General features: G+C 40.2%; 1 protein-coding gene across 1 annotated transcript; it reads left to right on the plus strand.

Moving 5' to 3' along the window:
- Positions 1–653: 653 nt before the first annotated feature.
- On the plus strand, positions 654–17,486 carry RB195_010032 (uncharacterized protein; the record flags this gene model as incomplete). The annotated part of the gene is made up of 20 exons (XM_064190844.1): positions 654–725; positions 853–937; positions 1,025–1,107; positions 1,434–1,514; positions 1,586–1,684; positions 1,755–1,889; positions 4,469–4,616; positions 4,702–4,827; positions 4,888–5,093; positions 5,150–5,228; positions 6,119–6,291; positions 7,866–8,018; positions 8,883–9,011; positions 9,066–9,215; positions 10,728–10,877; positions 10,959–11,120; positions 11,694–11,793; positions 11,850–11,990; positions 14,037–14,203; positions 17,388–17,486. 20 exons carry the CDS (start codon positions 654–656, stop codon positions 17,484–17,486), a joined length of 2,538 nt encoding a protein of 845 aa, XP_064048427.1.
- Positions 17,487–18,137: the final 651 nt, after the last annotated feature.

The following is an 18,137-nucleotide window of genomic DNA, read 5'->3' on the forward strand; positions in this document are numbered from 1 at the left end:
GCGGCTCTCTACTCTGCAGTAGGGATTTCCTCAACATTCCACCCTTTCTTCTACTCTCTTCTTGTGGAAGTAACATGCAGCACCGCCTACGCAGACACATGCAGCACTTCGCAATTTGGAATAGCTTCCTGTAGATCTCTTCATGACACTGGAACTCCTGGTCAATCAACACTGAAAACCAAAACTTCTTAATGAACAGCGAGGTCACCATAGGATAGATGATGAAATGACTCTGCGAGATATAGAGATCAATTTGTCAATGTTACCAACGCACGACAAGGTAGCGTCCCACCTCCAAGCGACAGAGAGCACGCTCCAATGAGAATGAGCTTCACATAGTTCCTTTAATGTGGTGGTCAATATTTTAATGAACCCGTCTCGAATTTGGTTACTGGTGTAGTTGATTTCATTTCGCAGTAAATCGATTAGTTTGAGGAAGTGTTTGACGTTATTGGTCAGGATTTGTAATTTTTGATATCCTTTTAGATAGTCGCAATTAGCTGTGCTTAGGCAGCGAAGCAACTTCAGGATGCCCTTGTTTGTTGTTTGTTTGTTCATTTGTAATGTATTTCCAGTGGAGAAATTACCTCTCATCGCGCACTACTTGTATTTTGTTTTCCTAGAGTCAGCCACGATGTGTTAAGGTTCTAGGGATGACTCCCCCGGGTCAGTCAAGTAGTCAGCCTTTGCCATCAAAAGAGTTGGGCTTGTTCAAAAAGATAATCGTAAGTGCCATTTTATCATTGAAGTTACAAGATTATTTCTTCTGGTGTGGTATTATTGCAAGAAGAATTTGTGTTGTATGACAATCAGATATGTTTGCTGACATCGCTTGAATTTTTGTTTCTTCAGAAATCGTATGAACAAAAGAAATATCGTTTTGGTTTGAAATATGCGAAGACTATTCTCAGCAATCCCAACTTTGCGGAACACGGAGGTATGCGTTAGTTTTTTTAAAATGATTTCTGTGTTATGCATTTTGCATTTTATACTGGATTTTTTTGGATAATCAGACCATGCTCAGAGACCCTCGCCATGAAAGGACTCATTCTCAACTGCATGGGTAAACAGCAAGAAGCCCAAGAATGTGTGAAAAGGGGCCTCATGGTTAGTAATCTCACTGTTCTATCTTTGTTTCTCGCAAACATGTGACTAGTTCTATTCTACTTTTGTACGATTCTATTTGTGTATGTTTTGTGCATATTTTGTCGTTTTTTTTTCAAAAATTGCGCTTTTTGCCTTTCCTCTAATTCTTACAGATCGGATAGTTGATATATCTTTGCCTCAGCTTACAATAAGAGCTTATGAATTACTGTGAGCCAACTTTTTGAGTCGAACTGCAAACAACTTCACTCACTCAGTATATTATTCATGTCAGCACAAGTCTGAAAAAGAATCATCGACTGGGAAACATTGAGAATGATTATGTTCAGGCGGATCTGAAGTCTTATGTTTGTTGGCATGTCTACGGCCTTGTACAACGATCGGACAAGAAATACGATGAAGCTATCAAGGTGCTCTGCTGTGTTTTGAGGCATTACTTAATCAGAATACTGCCATGTGCAATAATTTGTGTGCTTCGCAGGCGTACAAGAGGGCTTTGCTGCTTGACAAGGATAACATGCAGATTTTGCGTGATCTGTCTTTGCTTCAGATTCAGATGAGAGATTATGAAGGGTACAAGGTATATCCTCGCAACAACGTACATATAAATGTGAGTGGTTCATAAGTCATCTAATTGTTTTTCAACACAGGAATCTCGGTATCACTTATTGCGACTTCGCCCTACACAAAAAGTCTCATGGATAGCGTACGCCACTGCGTATCATCTACTGAAAGACTACGAGAAAGCTCTCAATATTCTTGCTGAATTTATTCAAAACAACAAGGTATGCTTCGGTTGTTTCCTATACTTTCATTATTTTTGTCTAGTCCTTTTTTGGCGGCTCTTGTCTTTTTTCACACTGGCAACTTGGTTAAATTACTAACATTTCTTCTATTGTCTTGTGCATTTGCTAAGGACCATCAATGAAATATTTTCTTCTAGCAAATGCTGTTGTAAGAACGTTTGTCTTTTCGAAGTTTGTTGCTTTTATAACTGCCGTGTTTTTTTTACGTTCTCTCCTAAAAAGTAATTTATTAATCAATTTCGGGATTATTGGCGATGAAAAATAGAAACAACAGCCTTACTTAATACAGGAAACATAAATTCATCTTGAAAAGACCTCTAATGAGTTTTGTGACTAGTATCGGCACAGTCTTCTGCTTTATCATGTGAGCGAGCAGTGCGTTCTTGCATCTGCACGGTCATTAACTCTTCAAGTCTCCGGGTATTTCAGTTCGTTTCTCCCTTTGCAATCAGCATTCGTGAAACCAGTGGTCATAGGTGCGATACGAAGGAGCCGGACCCTCCTCAGGTGAGGAGTCTAACTCATGGGGAGCAGCTCAAGTGATGAGGATCCGTTCGTCAACCGTCTAAAGGTGGAGAGGAATGGGGCACCGGGTGTGACTATCGCATGTATGCTGATGGTAGACTTCGCGATTGATTGTGTTGACAAGATGCAGATCCGTAAGTCATCCGCTTGTGAGCTTACTGTGCTCGGCTCCCTGATATGATGCGATAGATCACGAAGGCAAGACGTTATCCTTAAGTGTGCACTGCGAAATGTAAGCTGATTTTGAATGCACCAGTAAAAACTTTACAAGACATCGTTTGGGCATTCTGATATGAGCAATATCGGCACAACCCATTGTGCCACGAAACGGTAGAAAACTGGCACGTAAAACAGGTGGGCGTGAAAGTGCTAATACGACACCTTGTCCATACCCTCTACGGCAAGCGTTTGCGAAGAACATGTTTTCCTTTTCTAGTTATTCTGATGAACTATTCAAAACATGTACATATTTTCTGACGAACCGTGGCTTCTTCCCATTTATTCGTTCTGCTATTGGGTTTTTATCGTCTCTGCTAAGAAAAGGATGTCTTCTGCAGAACCAAGGGTTGACAGGAATTCTCTATGAATAAGCATGCCGTTTTCCGACTAATTGCAGTGCAACTGCGAAGAGCTTTGGTGATATAGAATGGTTTCATAGCACGTTACTAATGGTGTTGATGAGAAGGTGGAGGAGTGTATTGTCCCGCTGCATCGATGATAGCAGTTGGTTAACGTCCCCGCATATAATGAGTGACTCCTTGGTAGACTACAGCTGGAATTTTACCCTTCGTTTCTACAATGTAAAATTCTTTCTTGTAGTCGACGGATTTTAGAAGTAGAAGTAAACGGTTTTGTTGGCCGATCTCTGTTACTTTCGACACGGCCTGTGTGATGCAACCAAGCAGTTGAAAACATTACGGAAGCCATGTAATTTTCGAGATTGAACCTTATGGGGATGTTCTTGATGTTAAAATAGGAACGATCCTTGTAAAAAAATTTGTGGTAAATGCTCAGTTTTGAAAATTTGAAAGTCATGAAGAATACCCCACAAAAGGTCGGACTTTATAAAAGATGAAGAACAGAACACATATGCGGCTGTATATGTGTTCATGTTGTTGATGACGACTGATGCTTACACAGGTAGGATCCGGACCTGAATTACACCTGGCGAGATGTTTTTATCGTTATGGGGATTGAACTAAAAAAAAGGAATGCTTTGTGGCCGTTGGGAGATCATGACAGGGGAAAGGTGACTCTTTTCTTCATTGAACAGAGTTGTGAGTGGATTACATGCGTTATCTCTGGCACTTCTTTTACCACAAATTTCTTCTTTTAAAAGGGAAACAGTGATTTTGTTGTCACATTTTCATATATTTCAGCGAGTTAATATTACTTTCACTTCCCGCTGTCATGGCAAACAACAATTTGAGCGTTTTATTTTCCTATTTTCAATTATCTAATTTCAACACTTTGGAAATTCTTGCTCAATAGTTACGAACATTTTCGTCTATAGTAGGGTCAGCACCATACATGCGATAGTCGAAGACGGTGCTCCGGTCCCTTTACTTTTGGACGCTTCTCGAAGGAATCCTCATCATTTGAGCTACATCTCATGATCCAGATCCCTTTGACCTGAGGAGGGTCCGGCTCCTTCCTATCGCACATAGTGTGAATACGACATGAAACACGGTGCAGTTACGTAAGTGGTTGCACTCGAAGCGATGCTGGGGAGCGTAGCGGCTAGAATCCTAGAGGGATCCTTACTGACTATATCTATTCCACGCTGTAGTTCGCGATGGCCTCACCTCGATTCCAACCGCTTTCTCCACCGCGTCGCTTTGAATGGAGGTGCTAACGCAACTGCACTGTGTTTCATGTCGTTTGGACGCTACTATATGTACTTGGTGATATGGATCCACTTACAAGTCATCTTGCTACGCATTTGTTATACATTGCAATGAACTAATTTCTCTGCAAAGAAACGGTGAAAAGAACTGAAAACTCCGGCTCGTACGCGTAATACATAATTTCAGCCTTCTTCATATGATTTCGAATATTCGGAACTTGTCCTCTATCAGAATATGATTCTCTGCGAGGCTGGACAGTTGGAGGAGGCCCTAGCAAAATTGGAGGAAAATAGCAGTGTTATAGTTGATAAAGTATCTTATATGGAAAAAAGAGGTGCTTCCTGATTAAAATCCTCTAAAAAGTTTTTATACATCTTTCGCTTCGCTATTAAAATTTATGTATGGTTAGGTTAATTTAGGTTCTATACTGATGGAACTGGGTAGGATGGAGGATGCCGAAAAAGTCTATCGTCAACTCGTGGATCGAAATCCTGAAAACATTGACTATTATAACAAACTCGAAAAATGTCTTGGACTCGGTGAAGGTGCACAGGATATTACTCTTCATTTCATATGTTCTATAAGACAGACATCGTCTTATATAGGTGCTCCGATTGCCGACCGCATATCTATGTATGATTATTTTGCTGAGCGGCACAAACGTGCTGCGGCTCCTCGACGACAACCATTGTATTTATTAGATGGTCCAGAACTAGCCCATCGCCTGGATGAGTGGATTGTACGGGGGTTGAGGAAGGGTGTTCCTAGCCTTTTCAAGAATTTGGTTCCATTATACAGCAATCCTGCCAAAGTCTGATTTCATTTATGCTTTGTTATTAACTTTCCCTAACAATTAATCGTGCTTAGGTTACCATAATCGAGCAGCTGCTGGTTGACTATGTCAAACAAGTCGAAACGAATGGATATCGTGGAGGATCCCTTCACGGTGATTTTTTAAAACTTCTTAGTTGTTTATTTTTTTATTCTTGGCCTAGCCCGCTATTTGCTTATTCGTCCCTCCTATTTCGTAAAGCGAAGAACATATTTTTAAAGTGAGGCCATCAAAAAGTGTCGTTGTCAGCCCTCATGTTTTGAGCAAATGTGCGTGTGTAGCACAATATCGTTATGGAACGGCGCGGGAAAACTTTATCAACGCCAAAGCCATCGTTGCGAAAGAGAGCGTCTACGTTTTTGCAGTAACGCTGTCAAAATTATTTGAACAAAGTTCGTGTTCTTTTGAACCAAAGTGTTCTCTATTCAGTTTAGACTTGTTATATATTATGTATTATATCTACATTATATCTATCTATATGTATCTGTATTATATCTATATTATCTCTATATGTCACCTAGATTCATATTAAAATCTAGATATGAACATGCGGCACTGAACAGTCATGAGTGATATTTTGCCTCTCACTTTGTTATGTAAGCTGTAGAGTCTTCAACCATCCAACTGAATCACCACCTAAATTGCGGGGTGACACTTATACGTATGTAGTGGGTGTCGTGTCGAAAGTTGGGAATGTCTGTTCTATTCTGTTGTTCAGCAGCACTTTCAAGCCTCTTAAGAATGACTAGTCCTTTAAGCGAAACAGAAGTTTGACCTAGCAGTCTGAAAACATAAGATATGACAAACCTGAACTGAACACTTTCTGAATTTCAAGCGCGGTTTCCTCACGAGTTCCACTTCATCATCGTTGTTCTCAAGCATTTTCTTACTCTTCGCTAGATGCTGTGATACACATTTGGTAACAGGTAAAGAAAATCAATGAAAAACACTTGGTAACGTTGAAACATTCGAGTTATCATGAGATTTAGAAGTTGCACTCACAGGTGATAGTGATGAAATGGAATCTCCCACTTCGGCATTATGGTTGTACTTGCTTGTCGCCCAACATTTCGATCGAGTTGGTAATATCCCGGTCGCGTTGAAGTATGTGGAGTGCGCTTTCGCACATACACCAACCCTTATAGAAACGTTAATGGTCAAGGCAAAAATCTATAAGGTGAGATTTGAAGTATTTTGGAAAATTGTTATCATTTGAACTGAGAGGTTGGATGAAGCATGTGGGCAATAATCTTTGAACTTCTACGAAAATATTTCGAAACGGTAAAGAACGAAAACAATTTTTTGCATGTTGATTCCTTGTCACTTTTTGTAAAAGGCAGTGAATAGTTCTTCGGACAAAAATCTAGTATTTCCTTCATATTAATTTGGGATATGATTGTTCAAGAACTATTGCATCGCTATAGATACATCTTCCCATGTGTATTGTCTGATCAAAACGAAATGAACCTCGGTGCAGCTAGGTCAGCGGCCGCGCTCGTAGCAGCGGGAGGTGGGACCATCGTGAACTGCAGCCGCTTATTTAGCTGCATCTGCATCGAGCTTAATATCGTTTTGAGCCGACTATAGCACTCGTCAAAACTCGACGCATTTTTACAAATGTTGCGAACCGAAGGCTGCAATGTTTTTTTTTTCTGAGAAACTTTAGCGGTTATTATCTTTATAATTCATGTCAAAACTTTTTTAACAGATTGTGGCGAATCGTTTTGCATCTTAGTTTTTACGAAGATCCTTTTTTTTTTGAAAAAATTATTCTGTCGAAATTTGCGGCTACATTCACCGTAGAATACTTGTGAAGAAATAAAAACCAAACTTGAAAATAGTGGCATTGGCCGCTGCTAAGGAAGCAAGGACTTCTAACTTTTAACTTCTAACATTCATTGCTGATCAGTCCCTAGATCTATTCTCTCTTTCGCCCTCGCTTTTCACCGACTGATTGAAGCCGAATCTAAAATTTTCAATTCGACAACTTCGCAATTAGAACATTGCTACCGTTTTCACAGGTTACCTACCTAACAGTCTCCTAGAGTAGAGGAGGAAGCTGGCAGTCTATGAAAGCTAGACACACACATTTTTCCCTATGGGCTTCAAACTTTATTGTGTTGCTCAAACTATTCGACTACTATTGTCGTTGTCAACCTTTTCATCTGGAGTGGTTATGGAATGAACTCTTGTACAGATATTGAATCCTCCAATCAACCTTATTATCAACACGTTTACTGGATTTCATGTATGTCACTGTGACTGAAACTATTTACCGAGAAAATGCCCTTTTTAAAGGCATCACGAATCTGGGGTGGTGCAGGTTTCAGGTGGGTTATGCCTACACAGAGTCGTAGATTATAGAGAGAAGGGTGATCCCTTTTCTATTCTATTTATCTATTTCTTTCTTGCCGTAAAAAACGGCCCGGAAGATACGACTTCGAGCGTTCCGGCGCGCTATTTTCTACAACGAGTTCGATTGGAGCGCTCCAGCCCGGTACATGCCCCGCATCTACTCGGCCGTTTTTTGCGGCAATTAGGAAGAGATGGACGGAATCACCCTCCTCCCCATATTTACGACCACGTATAGGAACCCTCCACCTGAAATCCCCCCCCCCCTCCCAGATTCATGGGGTGATGCCGATAAATCATCCCTTAGTACAACGTCCAATTTTGTTTAGTGAAACAACGTTAGATTGTATACTGTTCTTTCTAAACAAGATGCTTATCGTTATGGATGAATTTCACCAGCATGCGGGTGATTACTGCGAAGCTGCCAGATTGATGGATGAAGCTCAGTCCTTGGATACGGCCGACCGTTATATTAATAGCAAATGTGCCAAGTATCTTCTCCGCTCAGGGCAGATGGAGCGAGCAGAAAAAATGTGCGGCAAATTCACAAGGGTTAGTTGGTTTATATTGTTGTCTATGTTTCCTTTCCCTGCCTGATTATACCTTTTGTATTGCTTTTTTTGCAGTTTTCACGATGGCTTTTTTCTTGATGATCTTTACTTTCCTCGAAGAACCTGAACCTACATTCTCTCTGCATTAATCACCATTCATGAATACGTTTAATGAAGAAATAAGAACTTTGGTCTAGCTTAATATGGCTGATTTATATTTTTCGCAATACTAGATTCGGAATCACTAAATAGAGAATCACTTCACTACCTCTTATGCTAAGAGAATTGCGCACTTCAAACATGTGATTAGGAGAATTTTGCGAGGATCACTCAGTCAGAGCTGCTGTGTCATATTCATTTTTGCTGGAAAGCTCTCTTGTTGAACTTCTGTTTTCATTTAGTCTTCCTATATAGATATACCCCCAGTTGTTCTCACGGCTTGCAGAACAAAGTAACTTTGAATTTAGCGTTTCAAGCTGAGTCTCAAAACGACGTGGCAACTGGTGAGATTGTGCAAGTGGATGCGTCCGCGATGGGACTCTCGCTGGCTCCAGTCAGATCCAATAGAGATGAACAAGGGTCCCGCTACGCCAAACCACTTGCGCAATCACACTAAGTTTCAGGTCGCTTTGACACAACTGTAGCGCTGCTTGAAGCAGAAAACGAGGTATTGTGGGAATAATTTGGGTAAAATATAAACAAACAGAAGGAATCAGATGGAAAATAAACATATACATCTCATTCTTTACTTTTCTAGAGCTTAAGGCCTTTCTTCGTTGATAGTTTTCTGGCCTTTTTGTAGCTATAAGTGATTCGTATTATCGTGTCGGAATAGTTCTCTAATAATGGGAACTCTTATTTCAAGGAAGGTGATAGGGCTTCGACAACTCTTAATGAAATGCAATGCATGTGGTATGAGTTAGAGTGTGCTCGATGTCACTTTGGTGAAGGTCGTTACGGTGAAGCCTTGAAGAAGGTTCATCAAATTGAGCAGGTGTGCTTTTTGTATATAGTGGCAGTGGTTCATTTCGTTTACGGTTTTTTTTAGCACTTCGTAGGAATGATTGAAGATCAGTTTGATTTTCACACTTATTGCCTAAGGAAAACTACACTGTGTTCGTATATTCAATTACTTCGTCTGGAAGATGTGCTCCGTATTCATGATTTTTATTACCATGCGGCAGTAATTGCTGCTAGGGTGGGTTGAAATGATTACATTTTGCATCGCTCAAAATCGATTAAATTATTTCGTTTGCTTTCTAATCCAACACTTAGCTACGTGGAGGTCTGTTTCTCAAGAGGACAGCTCGCATAAAGAAGGACAACCAAGCGAAATGTCTGGCTGTCACTAAAGTCACTACTACCACAATTAATCTCCGGTAACACTAACCCGCAAGAAGTAATGTGGTCTTCCTCAAATTGATATAGTATAGCTTATTATGACAGAACAAGGAAAAACTGAAAGTGCGGGGCGTAACAAGGATTGAAGCCTTTAAATGAAGCTTCAAAGTCTGCCCAAAAATAAATACCAAAAAAGTAAACATAGATCGTGTAGATTATAACTTACAACTATCTTTTTTGTAGAACGATTTCACTATCAATTTGTTGGGAATTTTGAGTCTTTTTTTGTCTCGTTGGAACTCTCTAGCTAAGCTTTTATCTTCCGCTTTGCGTACGTTCTGCTTCGCGTAAAACTCGAATGGATTCGGTGATCAATCTTTCATCATTATTGAATCGCATACTCAAAGTCCGTGACGCGGCTATGTTAAATATTGCGTTGGGCTGCCAGTGATTAAAATAGAGGATAAAGGGTATTTCTGGATATTGAAACCAAGCGGTGTTCACGTGCGAAACATCAATTCTCGCACTTTTCGTGAGCAGTCATCAAGGCAAAAACTTTTGATATGCGAGTGAAATATCGTCACCTCAAGAGACAGCTCTCAGCACGAGACTGAATCAACCGCGTTTTTTTTTTCTCCTTTTCTTTCGGTTCTTTTTCAAGAAGAGAGATAGCTGTCTTTGTTTTTTTTCAGTCAATATAAACTGAGATAGATTATTCCTTGTTACTGGACGAAGTTTCTGTCCGTATTTAGATAAGGGGATATTTTATTTTCTTCACTCCTAATATTCAATTTAAAGGCATCACCCCACGAATCTGAGGTGGTACGGATTTCAGGTGGAGTATTCTTTTACGGAATAGTAGATTATGGAGGAGGAGGGGGGGGGGGGGGATTCCGTCCATTTCTTCCTAATTATCGTAAAAAACGGCCCGGAAGATGCGGCGCGTGCACAAGGCTGGTGCGCTTCAGTCCAACTCCTTGTAGAAAATAGTACGCTAGTAAGCCGTATCTTCTTGGCCGTTTTTTACGGCAATTAGGAAGAAATGGACGGAATCACCCTTCTCTCCATAATCTACGATCCCGTATATGAATACTCCACTTGAAATCTGTACCACTTTAGATTCGTGGAGTGATGCCTTTAAACGGTTAGGATGTGAAAAGAGCGGGAAGAAGTATTATTTTCAATTTTTCTGAATCCGCTAACTTCCTCCGTTGGCATTGCATTGTGGCGCTGCGAAAGGTGTCGACTGTCCTTCTTTCAGATCGTTGTCGAGTGGGAAGCACAATGGTCCCACTCACTTCGATTCGCACTGCATTTTCTTCATTTTTGAGCCTGTAGTCGCTGAATGTGATTATTTAATGCGATTCAGATTTATCTTCGAATGGTTGATCGTCCTCAGGACTTTTCTGGCGAACCTGAAGCAGTCGATGGTCTTTCAGCGGCGGCTCTGAAGAAGTTTAAAAGACAACAGAAGAAGCAGCAGGAAAAGGAACAAGAGCAGAAGAAGAATGTAAATAAGGTACTTTTGTCTGTCTTCTATTTTCCCAATATGTCATGCTTTTCTCTAAAGTGTGCATTATAAGTCATTTTTCTTTTGTAGAAAGAAGAGTACACGAATCCTTCTATGCAGTTTGATGCAGAAGCACTGTTGAAGACTGAGAAGCCCTTGGATGAAGCTGCCAAATTTGTGCAGCATTTGCACATGTTAGGTAGCAGCCACATCACAGCGTACAACGTTGCATTCGAAGTGTACTTAAGAAAGGTACTATTATTTTACCTTTCTCACTCGTAACATGAATTTGCATTGAATTTTTTTTTGACTTAACCGTTATGCTCCGCTTCCCTGCAGCTGAAAAAATTTTGCCTTTGGTACTTACATATTCAATTCGTGAGGGAAGTAACAAAACTAAAGTACGAAATGTTCCGCAGAAGTGTAGTTCATACTTGTATTTATCCACCAAGATGTTTCTTGCAGAGGATGTTCTGAAGACCAAGAATAATTTACTGTACCATTCTCTTATGGCAGATACTTTTATGCTATCGTGCTCATGCACGTTAATGTTAAATTTCTTCCACTGTAATCAAACCTAAGACATTTTCACCTTTTAGTACGCATTCTGTAACTAGAGTTGAATTTGTTCTTTCTCTTTTGGGGTGAAGATATTCCGCTTCTTCTGTCCACTATCCTTAGGTGATTGGGATTGCGTGCCAACTGTGTTTCTTTTAAAGACGGAGATGTATGGTCAAAAGTTCTCGCCTTTATTTTGTCCTCTTGTTACAGTGTTACATGGATCGCCGTGATGAAGGCTGATTCCTCATCTCAAAAATTGTTTAGAACAAGCCGTTACTCATGCTCAAATGTCTTAAGAAAGCGGCTTTGCTTGATGATTCTGACCCTCGCCTTCACGTTTGTCGTGTGAAATTTCTAAAATATAGTAAGTTTTGTTAAAGATTTGACTGCTTCATTCATTAATGATACCGTCAATTTCAGAGGCAAATTCCGCTACTTCTGGAGTGATCGGTTCTCTTGTCCAAGAAATTTCTGCCCAGCTTTTTACTGTAATGGATCCTGTAACGCTAAATGAAAACTTCAAGCATCAATATTTGAATAGCCTTCGCCACCGTATTGCAGGTGAAGCACTTTTAATGGTTTGGTCTCTGTTTAAAATGTTATGGAAAAGCTTTTGAGCTGGTAGGAATGGAAGATAACGCTTATGCTAGACTGATCGGTTTGCATTTTTATAACCACTCCGCGCGATGTAGAAACTTTCTCAATTTGATTGATTTGCAGTGCTGTTTACAATCAAACATTAGCTTGAGTAGAAGCTCCTAGACTGAATCACAAGCATTTTTTTATTTCGTTGGGCTTTTTAAAAAATAGTCATCACTAGTCTGTGAAGTAATTACTATCACTATCGGTGACCCTCGCCTGTCTGGTATTCAAATCTTCGATGCTTTCATCCAGAATTCGTGGGGATGCTCTATTTCGAAGTGCCAGAAACTACATTTGTCCAGAAATAAATATGCCAACCTTTTTTGCTGCCGACTTCTCTGAACAATTATTTTCATAGTTGTATTAATTAATTGTCTGGCAGCCTTCTTCGACTAGTACTCGTCGTGTTCAGATGTCTACTACAGACTTTGTACTAAGGTATACGTATATGTCTTACAAAAGAAAATCGAAAAATTTGGTGGCTTCAACCTAAATTACGTATAAATATAAAATAGAACATTTGCCTTTATTTTCCTTCGGGAGAGTTTTTGAATTTCGTCTATGTCAACCTATCACCTGTATCACCCGTGCTCCCATTGTTCATCCATTTGCTCGAGCGGGTGCCAGTAATCCTTCCATTTCTTCCGATTGCGCGCAAGTGTTGCTCAGTGAACATCGTATTTTTCCTTGAAGGACTTCGTAAAGAGGTTTGACCATTGGATCGGCGGTCTTCCTGCGGTGCGTTTGATGTCGCGTGGTGTCACGGGCCTTATCCAATTGTGTTGTGTCGTTGAAACGCATCACGAGTCCAGGCCACCTAATTTTACTTTCTTGACGTATGCGGCAGCGTCTCTGATCTTTGGTCGATGAGGTAAGGTTAGACATCGAATTCCCTCTTCTACTTGCGTTAAACAGGACACTACTAGCATCACCTTTCAATGGAGCGTTCTAAGATGCTGATAGCATTTCCTCCTGCTTGGAAAAAGCTCAGGTTTTTAGGTCAAAGCTGGAAGAATGGTAGTGTTGAATAGGTGGGTAGGGAGCCGGATGTTCTTAGTCTTCTTCACTACATCCCAGATACTCTTCTATGCTCCCCAAGCCGCTTGTTTCCTCCTGCCCAGTTCGGAGTTCAGATAGTTCATCATGTTAATTTCCCGACCTAGATATACATAGCTGGAGCATTCAGAAATATTCATGCCTTTGAGAGTGAATGGAGCATCAGAAACCCATCCGTTTCTTATGAACATCGTCTTGTCCAAGACCCATGTTTTTACGCGTTTCATCAAGTTCGATCAAAAATGTTATCAGAAGGATGTCGTCAGCGAAGCGAAGATCGAGAGCGACTTTCACTCCCTTCGTCGACCTATACTACATTGTATTGTTACCACGAAAATGTTTTCCACAAAAGCATTATTGATCAATTTTTTTTTGTCAGTTTCTTTTTGGTTTTTGTTCGTTCGCATACTGGAACATGTTGTTGCTAATTTTCTTTACGTTACATTATTTGTTGGACAGACCGCTTTGGTCAATATATTTGTTGACTAAGTCGTGAAGTGCATTCTAGTCGAAAAGAGAGTGTGTTTTTCAACTCTATGAGATCTGTGAGCAGCGAGAATTCGAAATTATTTGCCAGTAGCGTTCCGACAGTTTTTGTCAGTTAAAAAAAGTTAAAAAAATCTTTTCCTTTTTATTCTGTCGTGCTGGTCAGTTTCTGAAGTTGCTGCGTACAAGTGAGAGTTATAGTTATGCTGCTAGACGGTAGTCTATTTATTTGAGTTATTCACTTTGAAGTTATTTTTCGCATTCACTCTTCCTGGATGCCTATGCCTGTGCCATGAATTTTTTAAAGTAAAAAAAGTTACGTTTTTGTGTTCTGAGACATTAAAGTGATCAGAATGCTCTTTCTTAAAATGCAACATAATATCTCAACAGCAATATGGATTACGACAGCTCTAATATTTTCAGTTGCCGAATGCAATTTGATTCTCGATTCTGGTAGCTGTTCAACTACAAAGAATTGGCTCATTAAATCGCTGGAGGACGAGAAACTCGCCGGTAGGACTCTGAAAACTGTTGTGGAACTTTATGATGCAATCAAATATGGACGACATGGATCCTGGAGCAAAGAAGAAGTAAGTGACACCAATACGACCACCACTGGGTAATATTGTCCCCAGTGGCGGTTTTTCAAAGATTATCTTCCTCCTTGTTTTTGGTAGTTTTTCATCTTTTTTAAATGCTATAACACTTGAATAGGATTGTACATTGTCCCATACGGCTAAATGATGCATACGTCACACGCATGGACGTCTTTTCGTTAATAGATCAAGAATATTTGAAGTGTTTCCGTATTGAACAGTTTTTTAGTGAGTGTTTTGAAAGAGTTTATGTAGGGCTGTGCCGTGGTTTTCAATCGCATACTTGTCGCGATTTTTGGAGCTAGTAGTGTAAGTTAATCGCGTATGGATTCGTCTGAGTCATTTTGTTGAAAACTTGTTATTTTTGCGAGGTGACGTTCAGCTGTTACTTAGAACCCTGGGCTGTTCTTACTTTACTGTTGCGAAACGCCACAGCACATGAGAATAGGAGAGCGGAGCGATGAATGCAAACTCGTCGCGGTGAATGATAAGTAGGGGCATTAACACTGAGTGGATGACATGGGTCAGAAGTACTACGTGACATTTTTTGTCTCATAATGCATTTTATTGACAATAATTTGAGAATCAGAAATAGAAGGGATTCCTCTAGGCGGTGACTTACATGACCTGAACGGAGGGCGGATAATATGGCTTAACACAGTTTCTCCACATCTGAGGTGAGTAATCCATTAAGATATTTGAACCTAACATGTTCAGTATTCTGCTAGAGCTCGCAGACAATCTGTCCACCCAGATTGCTGGTTAATTTTCTGTGAAACGATACGTCCCGTCTGAACTGCCCTTCCATGCAAAGTTTCTTCAGATCTTTCTTCGCCGCTTCCGTCCAGAACTTTCTTCTACGTCAAGATTGCCTTCTCCAGCTTATGTCTAGAAGAGTCCTCAAGGCGGCCTGGACAAAGCGAACCTCTCCTATAAAACTTATAACAGTCATACTCTTACGATGGCTGCCAGCGTAACTCGGCGTTATGAGTAAACAGATACCAGATCCTTTGGCAAAATATCACATTTCCTTAGTCAGATGACAATGAGCAGAATAATACGATCCGGCGAGCACCTTGTTGCTCTACGATGGAAATTAGTTTTGGTCTTATGGAAATTTGTATCATTGGATGTATATACACGCGATGTCGCTAGTCTATGCTTATGCTGAACGACACTCTTGGCCACTCACAACTTTGGTTTTCATGTTTCTTGAATCTGGTGAGAGTTGTGATGATTTTTGTATCATTGTCGTCTGCGATGCTGTTGCTAAGAAGGATAGTAAAATTGTTTTCTCGTCAGCAGCACTTCGAGATCACCGTAGGAAGTGAGCAGTCGTGACGACGACAAAACTTTCGTTCTCATAGGTCTGGAATCCCCCGAGAGTAGACGATTGTGGTGTGGGCTACCCGCTCTCGGTGATCGTATTGCGGATCCTAGACGTCAATTAGTTTAGAAAGCAAGGAAAATATTGCAATACTTATCCCCTAATCATATAACCATGGAATGGCAAAAAAAATCCCGAAAGCTCTGGAAGGAATGGTTGCATATGAATACTTTCCTCATCTTACTGTCGTTCAAACGCTGACGTCTGCGGCAGCGGCGATCCATCGCTGATCATACATCCATGTATCATAACGTCGATGCACCATCGAATTGTTGGCAAAAATTGCAGTAGCAAGATGGTATCTAAAAATGCCCTTTTTTCTTCCATATGAAACATTTAAACCAAACATTTGCGTATTATATCTATCTGCTCGGACCTGCTTGTGGTATGCTAGAAATATGAAAAAAGAGGAGCATGATTAGTTGATATCGAAAGTAATTACAAGTAATTATCATTCGTGCTCTGAAATTTGTGCGCAAGCTTGTCACTCCAGTAATTCACTGGCACTTACCAAAGGTTAACGTTTCACTCCCTTTCAGGAGGGTTGTGGTAGAATTACGCCGTTGTAGGGAAAAGCACCAGTTAGTCTCTCAAACTGTTCTCATTTCATGTCGCGAACAAAGGTAAACAAACAGAAAGACTAAAACTTTACAAACAGAACAAATAAAACAATCGATCATGCATGTCATTCTTGCTTTAGTTGCTTCAAGTTGTAGCAGGAGAAAGATAGATACGTTTGGAATGACGGAGAGAGAACAAATTGAAGAGATGTTTTGTGAATTTGCTTGATTAAAGGACGCGTACAGCTCTGTTGGTAAGAGGTTCGACTGCGACTGCGTGGTCGGTGGTTCAATACCATTCTGGAGTTGTCTTCGATGTCAATAAATTTCAGCTAAGCTTGTCTGACAGGATAGTAACACGATCCGATTCATCGGGCGACATCATCATCAAAGTCATTGCGCAGCCTATATGCATTCATAAACCTCAAACGATTCTGAATTGAAGGTTAACGCGTTAAATAGAGTGACAAGGGCAGTGGAGTTTATCCACCTTTAAAAACACAAATTAAGAAGGGACATTTAAGGGTACATCAGTGTGTATAGATTCCTAAAGAAATTTGTGTAGAAACCTTATACTCCTATATATACTATACTGTATACTACAATAAGTAGTTCGCTCAAAAAGGCGAGTTATGGAATTTGTTTATTGTCTATTCATCCTTCAGACTTAAGGGTTCTCTGTTCATGCCACTCTATCTCATATCGCTTATAGTGGACGAATTCATAGCAGTTTACCAAACAAGTAGCTGATACGGTTGCTAGCCTTGTCAATATAATTAGAGGCTCATGCACATCGATGCTTGTGCAAAGGATGTGGGCATCTGGTCAAGCGTCAAACAAACAGTCGTAAATCCAAGTCCTTGCTTCCCAACCATCGTAAAAGACGACCTCAAAGCTCAAGCTTAAAAAGAGTGTAGAAGCTCCTCATCTGCGTCTTGAGTCGCACATTTCGCTTGCTACTCCATCGTTGTAGAGTGTGGCGAAATCATGAAAAGGGCCTAACATGTCTTTTTATATGCGATCGATATGATGACAATGGATTTCACAGAAACGGCAGGACGGCTGCATTATTGTTTTCTCACAAATACTTAGAAATCAGTGTGTTATATTTTTCTCTAGAAAATGTAAAGTTTATCTATTTAACCGTCGTCTTCAACTGCTCTTCGAACTAATTTTGTTTTTTTTTACATTTTTTGCCTTGGTTAGTTAAGTTTGATACTCGAATTTTCAGTTGGACACGTTCGTAAAGCAAGCACATTCATTGTTTCCACAAGCACAAATCTTTGGAGGAGGTTCTTCTCAGGTGCTAGTTCCAGCAGAAAACGAATAGTCCTCTGTGCCTAAATTTATGCTCATTTGCTATCACCTCTAGTATATACAGATTAGTATAAGATCAGATCCCAACCACTTTCACGATGGCATAGAGCTTTCTTTTTGTGGTTTTGACGCTTGCAATGTTTTCTTCCTCTTTTGTGCACTAGGCTCATGACCGCCGTGCCTTCAGTGCCCGTGTGGTCTGGCCATTTGTTGACGGTTTTCGTTTTCCATACAATGTTCTCGTTTGTTTTCTACTGATTGTTTTTTTTTTCTTGTTATTCGCCTTGATTAATCGGTCATTCATTTGGTCTGGCTGATAAGGGTGAAGATGGCTGTGTTTGTTTGAAATTGTAACATTTCACTAGGAACTTTATAGAATTCTATTCGATGTTTATTTTTAATTTGTCTGCGCTATACTGCCTGCTTTAAATGAGCGGGTGGATATTCCGTAGAAGAACGCTCAAGTGTTTTCTGAAAATAGTGTTTTGGTGTCGCTATCGCTCATCTTCATAGCAAATTTGCTTCAGTCTTAATTTTTGAGCGGCTTTTTAGGGTGACTTCATAAACACCTCTCGAAATAGTCGTATAGAGCATCCTCACCAACGGTGTATCGCACCTTTTGTGAGTTGATTAGTGATAAACCAATTAATTTTTGTGTATTCGT

This window comes from Necator americanus, chromosome III (assembly GCF_031761385.1).
Source record: "Necator americanus strain Aroian chromosome III, whole genome shotgun sequence".
NCBI lineage: Eukaryota > Metazoa > Nematoda > Chromadorea > Rhabditida > Ancylostomatidae > Necator > Necator americanus.